We start from the raw sequence: 19,742 nt of genomic DNA on the forward strand, positions 1-19,742 counted from the left end.
TGAGTAGAGGAAAGAGGTGGAGGAGAGAGGAGGCCCTCCTAGCCCAGGCCCAGGGTCCAGGTGACGAGGTGGGGCAGGCAGAGGAACAGATCACCCTGCCCTCCTGCCCTCCTCCTCTTCCAACCGCTGGGCCAGGCCAGGCCCAGGACTATTTTTAGCCGGGGCTGAATTTAGCTGTTCCCTCGGAAATTCCTCACCCGCCCCAGGCAACGCCCCCGCTGGCCTTGGGGAGAAGCCTGGAAGCTCTGGTCCAGGCAGGAGGGGAGAGGAGGGCCCAGAAGCAGCAAGAAGCTAGAAGGATACTTAGGCCTCTGACGAGAAAACCAAAGCTCAGGAGCAGGCCCCAAATCTGAATCACTCCTCTCCCTACAGCCTCTGCCCTACTCTCCTCCAGGAAGGCCTCCAAGATTGCAGGGCCACACAACAGCACTTGTCTTGGGGTCTATGGTACAAATATTATGAGGATACTTTGTGTTCAATTACAAACTACTCTGAGCACTGCTAGCAAGGCTGCCTGCCTGTCCATCTACCGCTCTTCCCCCAATTCCTGAGAACCTGCAGAATCCAGAGCTCTCCTGGGCTCTGCCACATCTGGGACTCCCACTGTACAGATGTGGAAACTGAGGCCAAGTGCCATGCCTTGGGTCATAGCCAGCCAGGCAGCATGGGCCTGCTCCTTCTCTCTCCCACATGCTCCCTACCCAGGCTGGTCCCAGAAGGGCTGGATTGGGGGTGCAGCCTGGAGCTCTGCTGTTCTCTGGTGACCCCTGACCCCACTGAGAAGCAGGGCACTTCCGCTGGAGCAGAAGGAAATGGAAGTTAGACAAAAAGCATATGGGGCACAGAGGCAGGGTCCTGAGCTGGCTCAGAGGTCCCTCATCCTTCCAGAAATGCAGAGGAAAGTTCTGCTCGGAGGCAGGGGGATGACCCTGCATCTTGTCCACTGCCTCATTCTCTAACTCCAATAAGAGAGGTCAGCCCTACTCCCCCTAGCCCCGTTTTGAATAGGGCCTCTGAGCCTAAATTTTACCTACAAATTATCTCCCTAGGAAGTTCTTTTCCCTCCATCCCTCCATCACGTGGCTCCCCTGAGCTCAGGCTTCTTCTCTCCCTGCTCCCTCCAGTCCAATCATCCCCCCTGACCAGAGAATGCTTTTTCATGTGCCCACCGCGCACTGTTCCTCCTCAGCTCTTTATCTTCCACGGCTCCCCACCGCCCACAGCACAAAGCCTCAGCAGTTTAACTAGGACTTGAGCCAGTTTAACCTGGCTGCTGTACACACAGCCCCTCCCCGTGTTGTCTGGTCCAACAAGAGACCTCCTGTCCTCTTGGCCCCAGACATACAACGAGGCTTCTCTTTCCTGGCTGGCTCAGCTCAATTCTCTAAAATGCCGAGTGACCCATGTCCCCTCCCCTCTCAAGAACTCCCAGTGGCCCCTTAAACCCGGCTCTGAGGTGCACGGGCAGATTGCTGGGCCTGGTCCACTACTGCGCGGCCTCAGGCTAGACCTCTTCCCTCCCTGGGCCTTCATTTCCCCTCTGAATAATGAAGGGGTGAGGGGTGGTTAGAAGACACACTGGTTTCTAAGGGTCTTTTCGGGTGGACCATCCCGGCATTCAAGGCCCTGCCCCTCTTCTTCCTTCTCCTGCCTCCTGGCCTGCCAAGAAGTTGGACGTCTCACCACCAGGACCCACCCCAGGGAGACAAGGAGAGACAGAGGTGGGCAGTGAGGAACCAGGAGCAAGACTTCAATGACACAGGCAGCCAAGAAAGATGGAGCCAGTAGGATTTTTTGGGGGGGAGGGGGGTCCCTTCACATCCTTCTGCCCCTTCCCTTCACACATCTGCTCCTTGACCTCCAATGCCCTGTCCTGGGAAAGGACTGGATGTTTGTCCAAGGGGGCTTGGGGGAGGGGTCTCAGCAGTCCCAGGAGGCCAGGCTATGGGGCTGGCTGGCAGCCAGGACCCCAGTCCTCCCTCCCTCTGCTCCATGCTGCTCGGGAGCAGGGCCTGCTCACCCCCTGGGAACCAATAAACAGGAAACAGACACCAACCTGGTGCTTGCTCCCTCCGCCTGGCCCCCACCATCACAGTCCCCCAACTGCCCTCCCATTGGCCCAGGACCTGCCCCGCCTCTCCCCAGCCCCAGAATCTCAGAACCAAGAAGTAATAATCTCAAGTGAATGAACAAAATCAAGTTAAGAGGAAGCCTTCTGGAAAAAAACTCAGACTCCTTCATCTTGAAGCCACGAGATTCTACATCTGAACTGGTAATCTCAAAAGCGCACACTTTAAAGTGGCCACAATTCTGAGAGCTTCCAGACCTGGGGTCATGGGCTGAGGGTTCCGTAAGTATTCTCTTCGGCCCTCACGGTAACTCCGTATCATCCTCACTTTGCAGAGCAGGAAACTGAGGCTCAGAGCGGAGATGCAATGACTTGTCAGATACCACCCAGCTGTGAGTCAGTCAGGTCAGAGAGGTCAACCCTTATCAGTCTGACCCCAAAGCCCAGGGCACACAGACCGCAGACTCCCTGCCTTAGAGGGGCTCTCAGCCCAGAATGGTAAGCAGAGGGGACTGAGACCCACTTCACAGGCTGGTTCCAGTGGGTCTGGGGCTTTGACTCTGCTCTGCTCGCAGGATGGGGCTGGTGGTAACAAAATGGGAGGGGGAGCTGGAGAGAGGAACAAGGTCAGTGGGCATTTGGCTCCACTTCACTGCCCAGTCCCTCTCCCTCCGCCCACCTCCAAAGGCCCAGGCTGCTGGGTCACTAACCCTACAGACGTAGCCAGGACCCCACCAGCCCTCCTGTCCAGAGCTTTGTCCTGCTTCATGGCTGGAAAGAGATAACGAGAATCTGAGCAACTTGGAATCAATTTCTCTTAGAATCTTAGAATCCTAACATCTTAGCATCCTTTTTTTTTTTTTTTTTTTTGGCGGTACGCGGGCCTCTCACTGTTGTGGCCTCTCCCGTTGCGGAGCACAGGCTCCAGACGCGCAGGCTCAGCGGCCATGGTTCACGGGGCCCAGCCGCTCCCAGGCACGTGGGATCCTCCCGGACCGGGGCACGAACCCGCGTCCCCTGCATCAGCAGGCGCACCCCCAACCACTGCGCCACCAGGGGAGCCCACATCTTAGCATCTTAGTCATGGGGGAGGAACTAACATTTCTTGAGGAAACCCTCTTGGCATTATTTCATTTAACCTTGATAGTAATCCTTGGCGGAGTAAAGGGGTAATGCACCCATTTTATGGATTCAGAGGGGTCCGTAAATGGTTGCCCTGGGTCTCAAAGCCAGCCTGAGAAGAGAAGGGACGCGGACCATGCTCCTTACCCTCCACGCGCCATCCTTCAGGTGCCACTTCCTGGGCAGCACCTCGGCCCCTCAGGGCGTGAAGGGACCTGACAGGCCCTCTGGTCCAACCCAGCACCAGGGTCGCCGATCCCCAACATGGAGCTCCCAGCACATGGGAATAGGGAGTTCCTCGCCATCTGCCCCGAGTCAGCCCGGGCCAGCCCAGCAGAGATGTGATTCCCACCCCCATCCTAGATCCCCCTCTTTTCTCTTTGCCCTGGCTCTAAACTCTCCTGCCAACTGCTCTTCTTGGGAGCTGCTTTATCCCAATTTTTAGCCAGCCACCCTAGAAGCCAAGCCCATCCACAGGGGACCCATTGGCTCTTCTGTTCCTCTCCCACCAGAGCAGGGCTCGGCCACCCTCCGGACCCCACCCACATCAGAGGGCTAAGACCCTTGCTGAGAACTTCTGACAAGCAGGGATGATGTCCAAGCTTTCCCTGTGTGTCCTTACTGCCCATCAAGGGGCTCAACAATTGCTGAATGAATGAAAAAATGACAAATGATCAGGGAAAGAAATGAATGCAGGATAAAAGCAGTGGGCCTGCGTCCACCAGCTCTACCCTGTGCCAGCATCTACCCTGGGCTCTGGCTTCCAGGAGCCGACAGCCCGACGCCTCTGCTCACCTGTCACAGGCAGAATAATGGCCCCCAAAGACGTCCACATCCTAATACACCTGTGAATATGTTATCCTACGTGGCAAAAAGGACTTTGCAGATGTGAGTAAAGATTTTGAGATGGGAAGATTATCCTGGATGATTCAAGTGGGCCTAGAGTAATCACAAGGGTCCTATAAAAGGGAGGCAGGAGGTTTGGTTTAGAGTGAGAGAGAGATCTGAAGATGCTATACTGCCGGCTTTGAGAATGGAGGAAGGGGCCAGGGGCCAAGAAGTGCCGGCAGCCACCGGACCTGGAAAAGGCAAGGAAACGGGTTTTCCCCTAAAACCTCCAGAAGGAACGCAGCCCTGCTAACACCTTAATTTTATCCCAGTGAAACCCATTTTTTCTGACCTCCAGCACTGTAAGGTGACATTTGTATTAAGTCACTAAGCATTACAATTTGCTACAGCAGCAATAGGAAACTAATACACCACCTATCTGCCAGCCTAGACCCTGGTATTAGCTTGTGTGCCTCCCACCTCAGGTACCTCTGGAGACTCCCCTCTCCCTGTCTCCCTGCCCAGGGAGTGTCTCAGAGCCCTGACTTCCCCAAGCCCCGGAGGAAGTGTTAACATCCCAGCAGCGGCAGCATCAACACTTCTGTGCACAGGCTCCAGAGTGAGCCCCACAGCTCACAAGTGCGGCGAGAGGCCCCCCTCTATGTGTGTGGAGGGGTGCAGAGCAGCAGCTGGTCGTAGGGAAAAGGGCCCTGGGGGCCAGGCCTGGGTGAGCCCCAGCCCCACTCTGAGCCTCAGTCTCCTCAGTGGCCTAAGGGGGCTGTGAGCCCCACACCGGCACTTCAGTCTACAAGTTGGGATCCTACTAAGGACAGCTGTTGCCTCTCCTAGCAGGAGAGGAGGTTTTTCCTGGTGCCCAAGAACATGGAGGAATCCATGGCTCTGAGAGGGGAAGGGTCTTACTTAAGGCCACACAGCAGGAAAATGGTGAGGCTAAGGCTGGAACCGACATCTCCTGACCCCTAGTGCAGACCTCCATGTGTCATACCAAGTCATCCCTTGTGAGCCCCATAGCTACTGCAGCGGGGCTCAGATATCCTGGCTGGGGCCCTAGGCCCCTGCATGTCATGGGCTGGGTCCCACTCACAGCTCAGAGCGTGGCAGCCTGGCAGTCTTCCTCTGCCTCTGTCCACCCCTGGAATGCCTCAGAGGCCTGGGGGTGGGTAATGGCGGGGGAGTTGCATGAAGTATCAACTCCCATGGGGTGGGGCATGTCTCTAATAAGCTCCTGCTTCCCAAGGGACCCAGGGCCCCCATTTCAGGGCCTGCCAGCAAGGCGCCAGGCTGCCTGGGCACATTTCCCAATAAGTACGCCAGAGCTGTGAGCCTTTCTGGGAAACATAGGCTCCCCCTTCCCCCGCCCTATTACCAGCATCCCTGCCAACTCTGCTCAGTGGGAACTCTGCAGGGACAATGTATGGCCTAGGAGTCAGGCACCTTGGGCCAAATTCCATACTTGAGACATAGGGCCTTGGGTAAGCCTCTGTCCTCTGGGCCTGCTTCATCCGTATACCGGGATGCCCACCTAGCTAGAGGACCAGATGGGAGGGACAGGGCTGCCTTTGGGTGGTGTGAGCTCCCTGTCTCAGGTAACGTGCAAGCTGCAGCTGACAGGTGTCATAGTGGCTGTGGAGGAGACACCAGTGGGATAAGGCACTGTCACTTGCCTCACTGGGGCCCTGGGAACCTCCATCCTCCTAGCCTTTGAGTCACACCAACAGAGGTCTACAGGGAGCAGCTAGTGCAGCGTAAAGCTCCAGTCTACCCTGGGGGTTTTGTCAATCTCCCCTCCTCACTCTCAGTGACCCATCACACACAGCCCAGGCATAGGAGCTGGAGTAGCTCTTTGTTCACCTTGAATGCTGGAGTCCAGGCCCTCACAAAGCCCTCTGGGCTGCAGCAGAAACCCACCACCCTACTGCCTCTGCCCTAGCCCAAGCCACCATCATCTCTTGTCCAGATTATTCCAGTGGCCTCCTGATCAGCCTCCCTGATCCACCCGCCCCCTGATCCACCCACCCCCCGCTCCACGGCCTCTGCAATCTACCCCCACAGAGTAGCCCAAGCAGACTTGTGAAAGCCTAAGTCAGATTAGGTCACTGCTCTACTCAGAACCTTGCAACAGTGCCTGCCCCAACTCACCTCAAGTAAACACGGAAGACCTCCTATTGGTCTACGAAATCTACCTCATCTGGCCCCAACCCACTTCCACCCTCCCTTAATTCTGACCTCATCGTCTACTTAACTCCATCCACAGAGTCCTCTTGACTTCTACCTCAAGGCCTTTGCACTTGCTGTTCCTCTCTTCACCTCACAGATAGCCACCTGTCTTGCTCCCTCCAGGCCTCTGGTCCAATCTCACGTCCTCAGAGAGACTTTCTCAGATCTCTTAATCTAACAGAGTACCCCTCCCTGTCATTCTCTAGTCCCTTATCCTGGTTTCTTTTATTCCCCAGCCCCCATCTCTCCCTGTAGCACAATGTATCCATTTACAGATAGGTCTCCTCACTAGTCTGGAAGCTCCATGAGGTCAGGCCTTTGTTTCGCTTGCTGCTGTATCCCAGGGTCTCGGAGAGTGCCTGAGTGTCTAGGGGTTCAGTAAGTATTTGCTAAATGGACGAATGCATTGCCTTACCAAGGCTCACCCAAGTCTCTGAAACAAACTCTTCGGGCACACAACTTAACATATTCTTTCCCACCTACCAGCCTCTGCCCATGCTATGCCCTCCTCCTAGAACCCCTCCCTCTCTTCTCTGGATGCTCAAATTCTCCCAGTTTTCAAAGCCAAGCTCCAGACAGAGGCTCCTTCAGGAAGCCTCTCCTGCCAGACCCCAGGCCACTCCCTCAACATCCTACAGCCCCTTCCAGGCTGCTACTAGATCCTGAATTCTCTTGAGTGTTTCGGCTCCCCAGGCAGCCTGGGGATGCCTCCACCCCACTGCGGGGCAGCATGTGTAGCCTGAAAGATCACAGATGGGCGGGAAGGAAGCAGGAGGGGCAAGTTCCTACACTGGGAGCCCCCTGGGGACAGGATTAGCAACAGCCTCCCAGCCTCCCAAACCCAGCTGGTCCTGGAAATGTGGGGCTGGAAAATGTCAGACTCAACTCTGGTCCATCCCCCAACTCTTCCCTGTGGTGAGGGGAGGACAACCCATTCCTGGGCCACACTCCCCCAGTAGCCCAGGGCGCTTAGGAAGGAGTGGGTGGGGACAGGGAATAAACAGAGGAAAGGGACAGCCCTGTGCCTGTCCTCCCCCTCCCACCCTCCTCCTGCTGGGTGACAAGACATTTAATTATAGATATTTGGTACCACTCATAATTCTAAATGTCCTAATCGCCTCCTCTCCCAGAACCAGTTTCCATGGAAAAATCATAGCAAAGAGCCAAGGAGGGAAAGGAGAGAATCCCCACCCCTGTGGGTTCCCTGCCAAGGAGACAGAGTGAAGAAAGGTGACAAAGAGCTGCAGCCTGGCGTTCCTCTGCAAGGCAGGGAGCTGGCTGGGCAAGCTGGGGATGGGAGCCATGTCTGCTGGGGGCAGGGGGCGGGGGCAACGTCAGGGTGGTGCATGGACCTCGCTGTGCCCTGCCATACTATGGGACCTTAAAGTCAGCATTCTCCTTTCTGAGTCTTGAAGTTCTTCCCATCGCAAACATGGGCTCCAGTGAATTAAATAACTACCATGAAAGTGTTCAGACAGGGGTGTGCAGGTGATGCCCCCAATGCCCCCTGCCCCTGCCCCATTACTCAGATGGTAGGCCAATTCCACCAAGAAACAGGGACCCTTCGGGCCTCTTCGCCTCTAAGACAATGACATTGTAGGATTCAGTGGGAATCTGAGTCTGCAGTTCTAAGAATTCAGCCTTGTGAGATTCTCACAGCTTTCTATTTTTTGCGGTACACAGGCCTCTCACTGTTGTGGCCTCTCCCATTGCAGAGCACAGGCTCTGGACGCGCAGGCTCAGCGGCCATGGCTCACAGGCCTAGCCGCTCTGCGGCATGTGGGATCTTCCTGGACCGGGGCACGAACCCGTGTCCCCTGCATCGGCAGGTGGACTCTCAACCACTGCGCCACCAGGGAAGCCCACAGCTTTCATTTTTGAAGAATGAAACATTCAGAGTGTCTGGCATATAGTAAGCACTTCATAAATGTTAGCCACTCTTACTGCTATTTCAATATGCTAAAGTTCTCTGCGTCCATCCATCTGATTCTGAGACTTAAGTCACTTCCTATTTCTGGACTAGAGTTGTCACTTCTGTCAAACGGGTATCAGGTACCTGAGGGCAGAAGGTTAGATCATGAGACTGTACTTTAGGGCAGGATGGGAAGCCTTGGGATGAAGAGTCGCTGATCATCCAGGCCACCGTGGGTCTAAGTGGAAATGACAACGGCTGTGGGAGGGAGCAGGGCAGGGAGGCTCCACAACTGGGCCTCCTCCCTCTAGCACATCCGTTCATGGAAAGTGACCATGAGTTATCCCTCATTCCCTGGGCTCCTGGGTTCTTACAGCTGATGCATAGAGCTGCCTTTCTCTCCCTTCCGGCCATACCCCGACTCCTCCTGTTTCCCTTGACCACCCTGCAGGCTGAGTCTCTGCTACAGAGCTTCAATGACCAGGCAAAGACCACCCACTGTACAGATGGGAAAACCGAGGCCCAAGATGACTCTGTCCAGATCTCAGGGCAAGTCAGAGGCTAAGCCAGGTCTGGAACCAGGCTTCCTGCTCCCAACAGAGAGGCAGCACCACACAGAGTGCAAATACAGATTTTGGGGTGGGAGAGACCTGACTTTGAGGGACTTCCTGCAGCCCAGGGGTGGGTCAGGGACCCCCTCTGTCCCCGGGGCCTTTCCTGCCAGCCCCCTGGCTGGGCTCACACTGGCTTCTGCGTCATCAGCAAAGCGTGACAGACGCTTCCCTTCTTATCCTGGAGCCCACACCACACCATCTCCACCCACAGGCCAGGGAGTGCGACTGGAGCCCTGGGCCCAAAACAAGGGAACACTGTCTCCTCCGTGAAGGCCAGAAGGAGGGCTGGACAGCTGCTCCCCATCCTCCTGGAGCCAGAAAGAAAGGGACAGACAGCAGGAGGGATTCAGGCTAGCAGAAGGAAGAACTTCCAGGCTTTATGAGTGGGTGGGGAATTAGGGGATGGTGAATCTCTTCTGAGCTGACTGAAGTCTACCAGGTTATACTGAGGCCCAGAATGCCCAGCCCTGTGCTCAGAAATCAGTAGGTGGCAGGGAGGAGGGGCCAAGGCTGCTCCCTGAGAAGCAGCTGAGGCAGTGGACCCTGTTTTTTTCCCTCTCCTGCCCCCAGGGAGGGCATGATCACACCACCCACTCACAGTACACAAGCCTGCCAGGCAGAGACCATTAACCCCATTTTACAGAAGGGGAAGGTGAGGCATAAAGCAGGGATGTGACTGATCCTAGGCCACACAAGGATCTGGAGCCAGGGCTCAAACCCTGTTCTTCCAATGACAGACTCACCAGTTCTCTCCCCTAAGGGGTAAGAGGGGATAGTGAGCTGGGCCTGGACAGATAGGAGGACTGGAGTGAGCAAAGGCTTGGAGGCTGGAGAGAGCCTCCACTGAGGGCAGGGAGAAACCTGTGTTATGGGCAGGTATGTCCCACCTCACAACCCCTAGGGGCCGCTGGGGTGGCAGGGCTGAGATCCCTGTCCCACATGATCCCTGAGGATCACGTGGGACACGGAGACAATGTGATGAGAGTAGACCAGGAGCCAATTCTGCAAAAACTCCCACCTCCTCTCTGGGTCTCAACGCCTCTTCTTAGGAACAGTCCCCCTCCCCCCGTCTCCCTGAGTCCCTTGGTTCACCCCTGCTCACTCTCAGAGGAGATAATTATAAGGGAAAAGAACCTGGGGATGGGGTCCCTGGCAGGAGTTGCCCCTGTTGTCACCCTCCCCCACCCCCACATTCCAAAGACAACTGGCACTGGAGTTAGGGGCACCTGAGTCGCCCTACCAGGCTCTCAGAAAGAAGGACAGGTCCAAAATGTCCCCTCTCCCCACTCCCTGCCTACTGACTCTGCAGCCTCTGTGAGAGACACCAGAGCCAGGACCGGGGAACTAGAGACAGCAGAAAGAAACAAAGAGAGAGAGAGTTTAGAGGGGCCGTGAGGGCACTGAGAACCGGCAGTAACCAAAGTAGTCCAGGGTTTAGGGTTTCCAGGCACCTCACTCTGGCAGGGAACACAGTGGGAGCACAGGCCACGGCTGAAATAACCCCAGGCCATCTCCACTCTAAGCCCCAAATCCAGAGCCTCGAATCTAGCTTCCAGCTGGGATGCCACGGCACCACACTGCCGAGAACCCATCTGAACCCACAGCCCAAACTCCAGGGACAGCTGAAGCCAGAAGGAAGAAGTGGAGGCCGAGAGCCTCTCCCCAAGAGCGAGTCCCCTGGGGCCTGGGGTCTGACAGGGGAAGGAGGAAGCATCTCAGAGTCACCAGGAAGGGGGTGGGGTGGGGAGAAGATGCAAGCCGGCAGGATGGGGGACCAGCGCCCCCATCCTGACCCAGAGAGGCAGCCCTGCCTGTGGGGGCCAGAACCACTCCCAACCTCTCTCAAGGCCCCTCTCTGCTGAACTTCAGCAGCTCCTCCCTGACCCTGCCCTCCCTCAGAGGTACCCATTCTAACTGGAGGAGGCTTTAGCAGATTTCAGGCCCAAAGAGTGTCCCAATTCCAACCCATGGACTCCCCACAAATCTGTACAGCACAGCTGGAAGGAGATATAGGCACCACCTTGTCCACAACCCCTCTGATTTTACAGATGGGGAGATTGAGTCACATAGAATAGCCAGGGCTTCCAATGTACGTTATGGAGCCCTCTCCACTACTGCATAAAGCAATGCCTTGTACCTCTCCAATTCTCCCAGGCCCAGGTTCAGACCCAGATTTTGATCTGACATGGGAAAGCCACATGAGTAATGGCAAACCCGTGTCAACTGTGGGCCCCTGAGCCAAACATCCTACAAGGGGTTTGGCCAATAAGGCAGCAAGGTTTTTGAGAAAGTTCCATCACCCTCACATCTCCTTATGTATTGATAACAAAGAACCAGATAGGAATCTTTAAAACCAGTCCCTGAAAAACATCTAAAGGACCTGATTAGAACCCTTTGTAATTATCACCCAGAATACCTTAGAGCAGATAAGAACCTCTGACATTAGTACCAGCAGAAGCCTGAAGCCTCTGGGGCCTGAGAAGACAGGAGCCTTGTGTCAGTAACACTCTTAAAACTGCCTGGGCACTTCCAGAACCAGAGAATCTCCCTCAGACCTGGGCACCTGCCCAGTGAGCACACTCAAGAGACTCCTGCATAAGTCACTGTCCCTGGCCCTCCTTCGTCCCCACCCCAAAGGCCCCCCACAAAGACTCACCACTTGTGGCTTGCTGCAGCACTTGCTGGCTGGAGCAGGCTCATCTGGAGCCCGGACTGTCTCAGGGGGCTTGGCCTCGGCAGAGGGCGGTGCAGTCGGAGTCAAGCAGGGCATATCCACTGGCACTGGGGCAGGGACCTCACTGGAGTGGAGGGTCAGCACGTACTGCTTAGTGACGTCCTCAAGAGATGGTGCCTGCAACGTGGGGTGGGCTTGGGCAGGGAAGCCCATGGGCTCTGGTACAGCCACAGGGGGGCCAACGGAAGTCGGTGGCTCAGGCACCATGATAGGCGTGAAGGTGGAGGGCACACTGGCATGACGAACGTGTTTGGAGGAGGGTTGGGCCCGGGACGGGCTGCCAGCCTGGTCCTGAATGCCCTCCTCTCTCGGTAGCTCCTGATGACTGCTCCGAGCTGGGCGCTTCTTGGAACCACGGCGGATGAGCCGTGGGGACAGAACATCAGCCAGTTTTGGGTCAAGGTGGAAGTCACGGTGGACAGTGGAGGAAGCAGGCAGGGCCTCAGGTAGGGCCCTCTCAGACTGTGCCCGGCCCCTGGCAGGACTGGGCTCTTCCGGTTCTGCCCGCCGCTCTGTGAGGATGGGCTCACTGCTGGACGGAGGCAGCATGGGCTCGACCTCTCTGATGGGCTCCCCTCCAGGGCCCTCGAATCCAGGCCCAGCCAGCTCCCCACGGCGGCTGGGGTCACTCAGAGATTTCTTCTTGGGGGCTTTGCCAGCAACCCTGTCATCAACCACACACCCTAAGGCACCAGGGCCCTGAACAATGCTCTGAATAACCTCTTGGTATCCCTTGCTCTCTTCACTGCCCACAGACCAGTCACTGTGGCCGCTGGTCAAGCCCTCGTCCACAGCTGGGGCTGCCGGAAGCCCGGTCTTGGGGCTCAGCGAGCCCAGGAGGTTGCTATCCACGGAGAACCCAGAGGGCTCCTCAGAGGTGGCAGCCCGGTGGCGCTGTGGAATTGGGTCACTCAGAGATCGGTAGGCCTCACCCGCCTCCCCATTGCTCAGTTCAGTCCCACCAGGGCCTGAAGGCGGGGCTTTGCGTCTCCTGCGGAGGGCACCTGGTGTGGGAGGGGTATCAGAGGACACCAGGGCCCACCCTCCCAGACTGTCTTCAGCCCCAGGACCATGGTGGTTGGTCTGGGCTGAGGATGAGGAAAGGGGTCGCCACACCCCTGCGGTATCCAGGCTGCAAAATGCTGAAACAGGAGGCTCAGGGTCTGCCCCAATGCCCTCATCTGTCAGGCTAGACTCAGGGCCGGAGAGCTCTTCCTGGGACCGCTGCCCTCGGATCACGTCTCCTGCCCAGTCAGGACTTCCAGGGAGGACATCACTTCCATCATCCTCCTGGGCACCCATGCGCTGGATCTTCTCAAAAACCTGACGGGCCTCTTGAACATACTGATCCTGGACGACGAGGGGCAGTGGATCCTCCTCGGCACCTGGGCCTGCCAGCAGGAGTTCAGATGAGCTGGGCTTCAGGGCACTGGTGCGGAGTAGGCGGCGGGCCATGGGCTTCTCAGAGCAGGTAAATGACTTTGCCCTTCGAAGGGTGGCCGTCAAGTCCTTCAGTGTGGGGCGGGTGCCAGATGATGCTGGGGCTGGGGAGGGCATGGGCTCAAGTTGCCCCACAGAGCCACCTGCTGATGGCGAATCTCTGCCATCTAAAGGGCCGCTCCCAAGGTCCTCATGTCGCCCACCAGGCTTTCGGACCCTCAGCTCTGAAAGGTCTGAACGCAGGAAACTGAGTAGTGTCAGGGTCTCTGAGGCAATATCTGGATTCGACAAGGACTTCCGTTGCCGGCTCTTGTCCAGCTCCAATCCTCCATCCCTCAACGCTCTCGTGGTGCCCACAGGTCCCTTGGTGCGGGTTCGAGCCTGGGGCCTTAGAAGCCCTTCCCCAGCTCCAAAGCTAGGGGAGCGATACACGCCCCAGCTCCCAGAGCTCCGGCTAGCCCACAGGTCCTCTTCTTTGAGAGTCTCTGTGCTGGAATAACGGCTGCTACCACGGGAGCCTGCTGGGCTGGCCAGGTACGTGGGAAAGCTCACCTTGGCCACGCGGAAAGTTCCCCCCACAGTGTCTGACAAGGGCCGAAGTCCTTCTTGGGGACCTGGTCCACAAGGAGGAGAGCCAGTACCCCACTCCTGGGGTCCTTCCTCCCTAGGGGCTCTTGGAGATGTTGGGGGATCGGGGCTCCTGGCTCCCCTTGCCGAGTCCATGCTGCCCAGATTTAACCCATAACTGTCCGGCCTACAGTCCTTATCCAAGAGGGAGCTTCTAGGCCTGGGCCCCGGCCTCCCTCCCCAGCAGTGGCCGCCCTCACCGTCTTGGTCCTCGTCACTACCTGAGGAGTGGCCGCCGTGGTAGGCCGGACTCTGCGCCCCGGGCTGCGGCGGCGGCGGGCCCTCCTCTTCCTCCTCGCTGGAGCTGGCAGTCCGACTGCTGCTGACAGGATAGGAGGAAACGATGGAGGAGGAGGAGGAGCGGGAGGCCCGGGCCCAGGCCTGCGGTTGGGAGAAGCTATGCCAAGAATGTAAACCATCCGCCGGACGCTGCGCTCGCTCCTGTTGCTGCTGCTGCTGCTGCTGCCGCCGCCTCCTCCCCTCGGTCCCTGGGCCCGGCAGCGGCCGCGCCGAACGCAGGCCCGCCAGGGGGAAGCACGTCCGAGGAGGTGGCGTCGGTGGCTGCCGGGGTTCCCGGGTCGTGGGCTCCCACGCGGCACCGTCGGGGCTGGGCGTCCCCGAAGCCTCAGAGTCGGCACTCGGCCGCCTGGATCCAGGGCCACCAAAGAGCTTGCGCATCTCGGTGACGCTGGGCCAGGCCCCGCGCGCGGCTCCCTCTGCCGCTTCTTCCGCGGCCCCGGGGGAAACGCCCCCGTCTCGGGCCCCAGTGGCGTTGTCGTCCAGGTGCTGCGCGTCGAAGCGCCTGGAGAGCTGGCGCACCGACGGCGAGAGGCTACGGAGCGGGCGCGGCTGCGCGGGGGCGGCCGGGGGCCCAGACGCCAGCTTGGACACGCGCCGGGAGGGCTGGCCCGCGACGTCCGAGACCGGCCGGCACGAGGCGCGGCGCCGCAGCCCGGAGGTGTCCGTTGCCTCCTCCCTCGGCCCTGGCCCGCCGCTCCAGCGCTCCAGCAGCTTGAACGAGACGCTGCGATAAAGCTGGGGCCGGGGCGCCCCGTCCGCCATAGTGGCGGCACTCACTCTGGGGGGGCTGGCCTCGGGGAGCCGCGGCCAACCCCCCCTACGCCCCCGCCCCAAAGGAGCGCAGCGGCCGGCGTCCGAAGGCCTGGGTCCCGCAGCCGCAGTGCGAGGCGGTTAGCGGGGAAAGGGTGCAGGGACCGGAGCACAGGTTTATCTGCTGCGGCTCAAGTTTCTGCGCCCGCGGGCCGCATCGGCTCCATCCCGCGCGACCCCGCCCGCCTCAGAGTCGACTCCCGGGCCTAGCCCCCGCCTCGCCCGGTGCGACCCGGAGCATCGCGGCCCGACCCGATACTGGCTGGATCCCAGCGCTCCGTTCCTCGGCTCTGTGCCCGCCCGCCAGCCGGCCTGCCGGCCTGCCTGCCTCCCCTCGCGCTGCCGCTCCGGCTCCCGCTTCCTCCCTCTAGGCTGCCTGCTCCTCGCTCCCTTTTGTTGCAAATAAACTTTGTGGCGAAGGAAAGGGGGTGGGGGGCGGGGCCTCGCGCCCAAAAGAGGGGGTGGGCTCCCGGCGCGCTCTAGTCTGGGAATCGGGAGTGAGGGGGAGGGGAAGGAATCGGGGAGGAGCGGAAGGACAAATAAGACTGCTTGAGCACATGCTGACTGAAGCGACCCTCCAGATGAGCCCCTCGGGAGCTCAGCGGGCAGAGCTGACCCCCATCCCCCCAGCACTCGCTGCAACACGCAAACTCTGAGTGTGGTCCACTCCACAGGCGTACAGTCGGGGTGGCGCACCCTCTGCATTCGGGCGGAAACGCCTCCTGCCCAAGGGACCCCAACATGGCAACCTCGGACCCACAAACTCTCGTACACAACACCGACACTCAGGTGAAAGCAGAAACACTCTCCCAGCCGAGAGACTCGCCTCCAGGGGGAGCGGTGCGCGCCGCAGACCAACCCAGGCGCTTGCAGCTCTCTGTCCCGCCCCTTCACCCCGCCCAGGCCACGCCTCTTATCAGGTCCTTCGCTGCGAATCCCGCTGTAACTGCGACCGGGTCCAGCCCCTGGCGCCCCCAAACGCCCCGCCCCTCCCACCTCTGCGGCCAGTCCTGCTCTGACTGTCCCCCACCCTCCCCAAGCCGCTCCAGGGGCCCCCACCCTTTGTGACCACGCCCCCACGTTTGCAGCCGCGCGCCTTGTACCCCGCCCCCTCCTTCTCCAGCTCTCTGGGGTACGCGGCTCTAGCGCCGTCTACCGGCCGGATTCGCCCACCCCCGTGGAGCCTTGGACGACTAAAGCTGCACCCGCCACAAAAAAAAAAAAAACCCCGGAGAGTTGGGAAGACTTCACTTCCTTTACTTCCTTCTAGTCGTTAACTAGTCCCTTCAGGAGCCGTTTCAAACCTATTCCCTTCGCAAAGTGCACTGCCCTTCCTTCGACTTCACACACAAAAGGCGCTTTGACGGGAACGCCCTCGATTTACCACTGCGGAACCTACACTCCTACCTGACTCCCATCCGCCCTCCTGTCAGGCAAGGTGTGGGTGGCTTCTACTGCTTCACACCACCCTTGGAGGTAGATCTTATTGCCCCTTCTCTGTGGGTCATGAAGAAGAACTTTGACCAGTGTCAAAGTCAGGAAATGGCAGCTCCTGGTATGATTCAAATTCAGATTTCAGGAGCTTCAAACACCGTGCTTCTCCAGACAGCCTGTGCTGGTTCCATATCCCTGATGAGCCCCCAGCAGTATCCTCCTCCTCCCTGGGCCTGGGATCAGCCTCCCCAGGAACAGCGGACACTCATGTTACCCTTAGCCCAAGAGGACTGTGGCTGAGCCCCATTAGTTAGGAGGCCCTGGAAGCAGGAGGCCCCGATCCAGATGAACAGGCAGGGCTGGGCGTAGGGCAGGAAGGTAGACACTCAGGCATTGCCTGACTACCGCATGAGACACGGAGGACTCAGAGAGAACCCCAGGGCCCTGCTTGCTGCTTCCCTTGGGTTGTGGGAAGTAACTGTAGGGAGAAAGCTCTTCCTCTTTGAGTTGAGACCAGCCTCCAATAAGTCCCTCAACTCAACCTTACCTCCTCTCTGTCTCAAAGGGGCCGGCGTATCGCTCACTCTTCAATGGGAAATTGATAGCAAGGAAGAAAGCTCTGTCTGGCCTATTGTCTCTCTGCCCTTTCCTTGCTGTGTGACCTTGGGTAAATACCTGCACTTCCCTCGGCCTCAGCTGCCTCATCTGAAAAGTATGGAGTGGGTTTAAGTTTCCCCAAGGGTGCCTCTCTCTGACTCTATTTGAAATCAGACTCTTGTCTCTTCTAGGTTGTTTTGGTATGGTGGGGGGGGACCCTCATCCTGGAAGTCACTGCTCCCCTCCGATAATAATGATGGCCCTTGCCATCTGAAATTGGTAATTTTCCAAGCTCTGTCACACCTGGTCATTTTCTGTCTTCAGGTCACTTTTGGGATAGAGGATAGAGGTTTTTATTCCCAAATCACAGATGGGGAAGCTGGTGGAGAGGAGCAGAGACTCAGGTCACAGGCTCCCAAGCGCCCTGCAGCTTGGCCTTGAGGTGGGCTCCTTGGGGCCTTTGGACCAGGAATCCCCTTGGTGGGGAGGGAGGGTGTTTAAGGAGCTACGCTGGGCCTCCACCCAATGGGAAGCTCACCCAATCAGAGATTGGCTTGGCTGCTCCCCGCACCAGCCCCTTCTGATTCAGGATGAGACAAAGTCATCTTCCAGGCACAGAGAGGGCCTGGGTGTTTTTAACCCTCAGAATATTCATCTAGAAGGGGTCTGGAAGCACTGGGTGCCAGGGCGGACAGCAACACTAAGGCGGGCCCAATGCAGGCACCCTCACAGATGTGACAGGTGGTCCTCAGCATGTTGCTCTTTCCCTTTGGGCCTCAGGCTCCTCACCTGTGAAAGGGGAATGAAAACAATAACCCATCTACCCAGTGAGTTGTGGTGACCCAGCAATATCAGGGCTGTAGAATCCCTTGGGGAAATGAAGATAGGAAGATTGTGATGGTCACAGTCAAGGCCAATGATGGACCTCAGGCACTTACGAGGGAGAAAGATGAGGAGTAAGGGGACTCCAAGAAGCAATGAGCTCTGGACAGGAGCTGTCTTAGGGGGAGTCTGGCTCCTAACTCCGTTCCAAAGTCAAATAGAATTGACCCGAGATGGTCCCCTTTCCTGTATAATTAGGCCTCAAGTGCACAGAATTGGATGATTTGTAACCTTTTGTTCATGACACATTCTTACCAGTTATTTAATTGATTCCCATCAAAAAACAAAACAACTAGGGCCTTTACAATGTTCTATATCTCATTATATAGTTCTCCCACCACTCATTCTCCTGCTGCTATCCCGCCACCCACGGTTACCATCACCTCCTGTGTTCAGCATTCCCTTGCTTTCCTTTTTATATAGTTTTAGTGCATCTGTGTATTCCTTCAAAGTATATATTTTCATTCTAGTTATTTAAAACTTTATAAAAAGGGCATCTTGCTGTGTATACTTTTTTGGGATTTCTTTGTACTTAATATACTGCTAAGATTTATCCACTTTGTGTGTCGGTATAGTACATTCTGGCTGTGTGTTAACATTCCAATGTGTGAACATAGCACAGTGCATTCACCCACTCTCTCACGGACGGGCATTTGGGCGGTTCCAGCTGTTCGTGCCTGTGAACAGTGCAGCTCAGTGTTGTGCGTGACTTCACGTGCACATGCGCAGAAGTGCTGGAGCAACAGCTATGCTGTTGTTCAACGTTGGAGAGGCATTGTCAAGCTGGGGTCAAATACCTCTTCTATGTTTTTTGATGATGTGTTTCCTTTTCTGTGAAGTGCCTGTTTGTGTCTCCTGCCCATTCTTCTCTTGGGTTATAATACTCTTTTGTACTTTATGAAAATTATGCCCTAACTTTTCCACACTCCATACCTCTGGGGGCATAGGGAGGGCTGGTAGTATTCACGTTATTTTACAGGTAAGGAAACAGAGGCTCAGAGAAGTGAAGGGGGCTTGTTCAAAGTCAGAGTCAGAAACAGCCCTTCTGCACTGAGGCCCAAAGACCTCAGCTAAGAAACCTTCTCTTCCCCTCAAGCTGGGTCAAGGCTCCCCTGGTCCTCAGCCTCTGTTGGTCCCTGACCATTTCCAGGAGCTTTTTGTCTCCTTAGTGACACCTTCCTTGTCCCCTGGCCCTCTTTATGTTCTTCTGAGCTCTCCTGCCTGGTTGTAATGATCCAGATGTGTATGTGTTTATTTCGTTATTGCCATCCTCCATCAGACTCGGAGCTCACTGAGGGCAGGGACCCAATGCTCAGCATGATGCTTGGCATACAGTAGGTGCTCAATAAATGTTGTTTGCTGGATGAACTGTTTCCTTGTCTGCACCCCCAGCCCTTGGATTCTTTCTGAGGGTTGGGCTGGGTCTGAGCTGGAGGGAGGAACCAGCAGCATCCTCGCTAGGACAGATCCAGTACCCCTGGGCTTTTCCTGCTTGGCATGGAAGTCTCCTGAGACAAACCCTGGTTCCTGACTCTCTGGCTCCCCCATCTTGGCCCTGCCCCTCTGACTCCCTGTCGTCAACTTCCAGCAGCCAACACTCACGGGTTTCCTGTCTTGGAAGCTCCTTCCCTGGGCCTGGCCTCCTTTGGAATCTTCCTCTCTCTCTTCTTCCCCACCCAGCATCTCCACTTCCTCCCCTCCAGCTGCTCCTTTACTCACCTACCTCCACTGCGCCATCATGCCACCATCATTCCAAAACCCCAGGCTTTGACCCTCTACCTCTCCGGCTCCTCCTCCTTCCCAGCGCCCTGATGCTAGAGTTCCCAGGACTCTATCCAGGCCCTCTCTTACTCTCTTCCTCAGGAAGCCCATCCACTCCCTCAGCTTCAAGCCAAAAGTGGGATGAGCACTCCCCAGGCTTTGCCACTCCTCTAAGAAGCCTTCCTGGTGTCTCCAGACCCTGTTGACTCCTAGCTCCTACTTAGGTGGAGGCCTCAGCCCTCCACACCAGGCTGGACCTTGTCCCCCTTCCAGTCCATGACACTGCCTGGCCTCCACCGAGGTCCACCATCTCAGTAGGCATACTGAGTAAAGGGATTAGTTCTGGCTGTGGGTAACAAAGGCCTGAAAAACTGG

General features: G+C 57.3%; 1 protein-coding gene across 3 annotated transcripts in view; it reads right to left on the minus strand.

Annotated features, from left to right (window-relative positions):
* The window catches only part of ARHGEF17 (Rho guanine nucleotide exchange factor 17), a 58,652-nt gene extending 43,079 nt beyond the window's left edge, over positions 1–15,573 (minus strand). For all 3 annotated transcript variants that reach the window (XM_032639306.1, XM_032639305.1, XM_032639303.1), the window contains exon 1: positions 11,439–15,573. In XM_032639306.1, coding sequence (XP_032495197.1) covers positions 11,439–14,645 — 3,207 coding nt within the window. In that variant the 5' untranslated portion in view covers positions 14,646–15,573. The remainder of the gene's footprint in view (positions 1–11,438) is intronic.
* Positions 15,574–19,742: the final 4,169 nt, after the last annotated feature.

The sequence above is a fragment of the Phocoena sinus genome, chromosome 8 (assembly GCF_008692025.1).
Source record: "Phocoena sinus isolate mPhoSin1 chromosome 8, mPhoSin1.pri, whole genome shotgun sequence".
In the NCBI taxonomy this organism is placed as follows: domain Eukaryota; kingdom Metazoa; phylum Chordata; class Mammalia; order Artiodactyla; family Phocoenidae; genus Phocoena; species Phocoena sinus.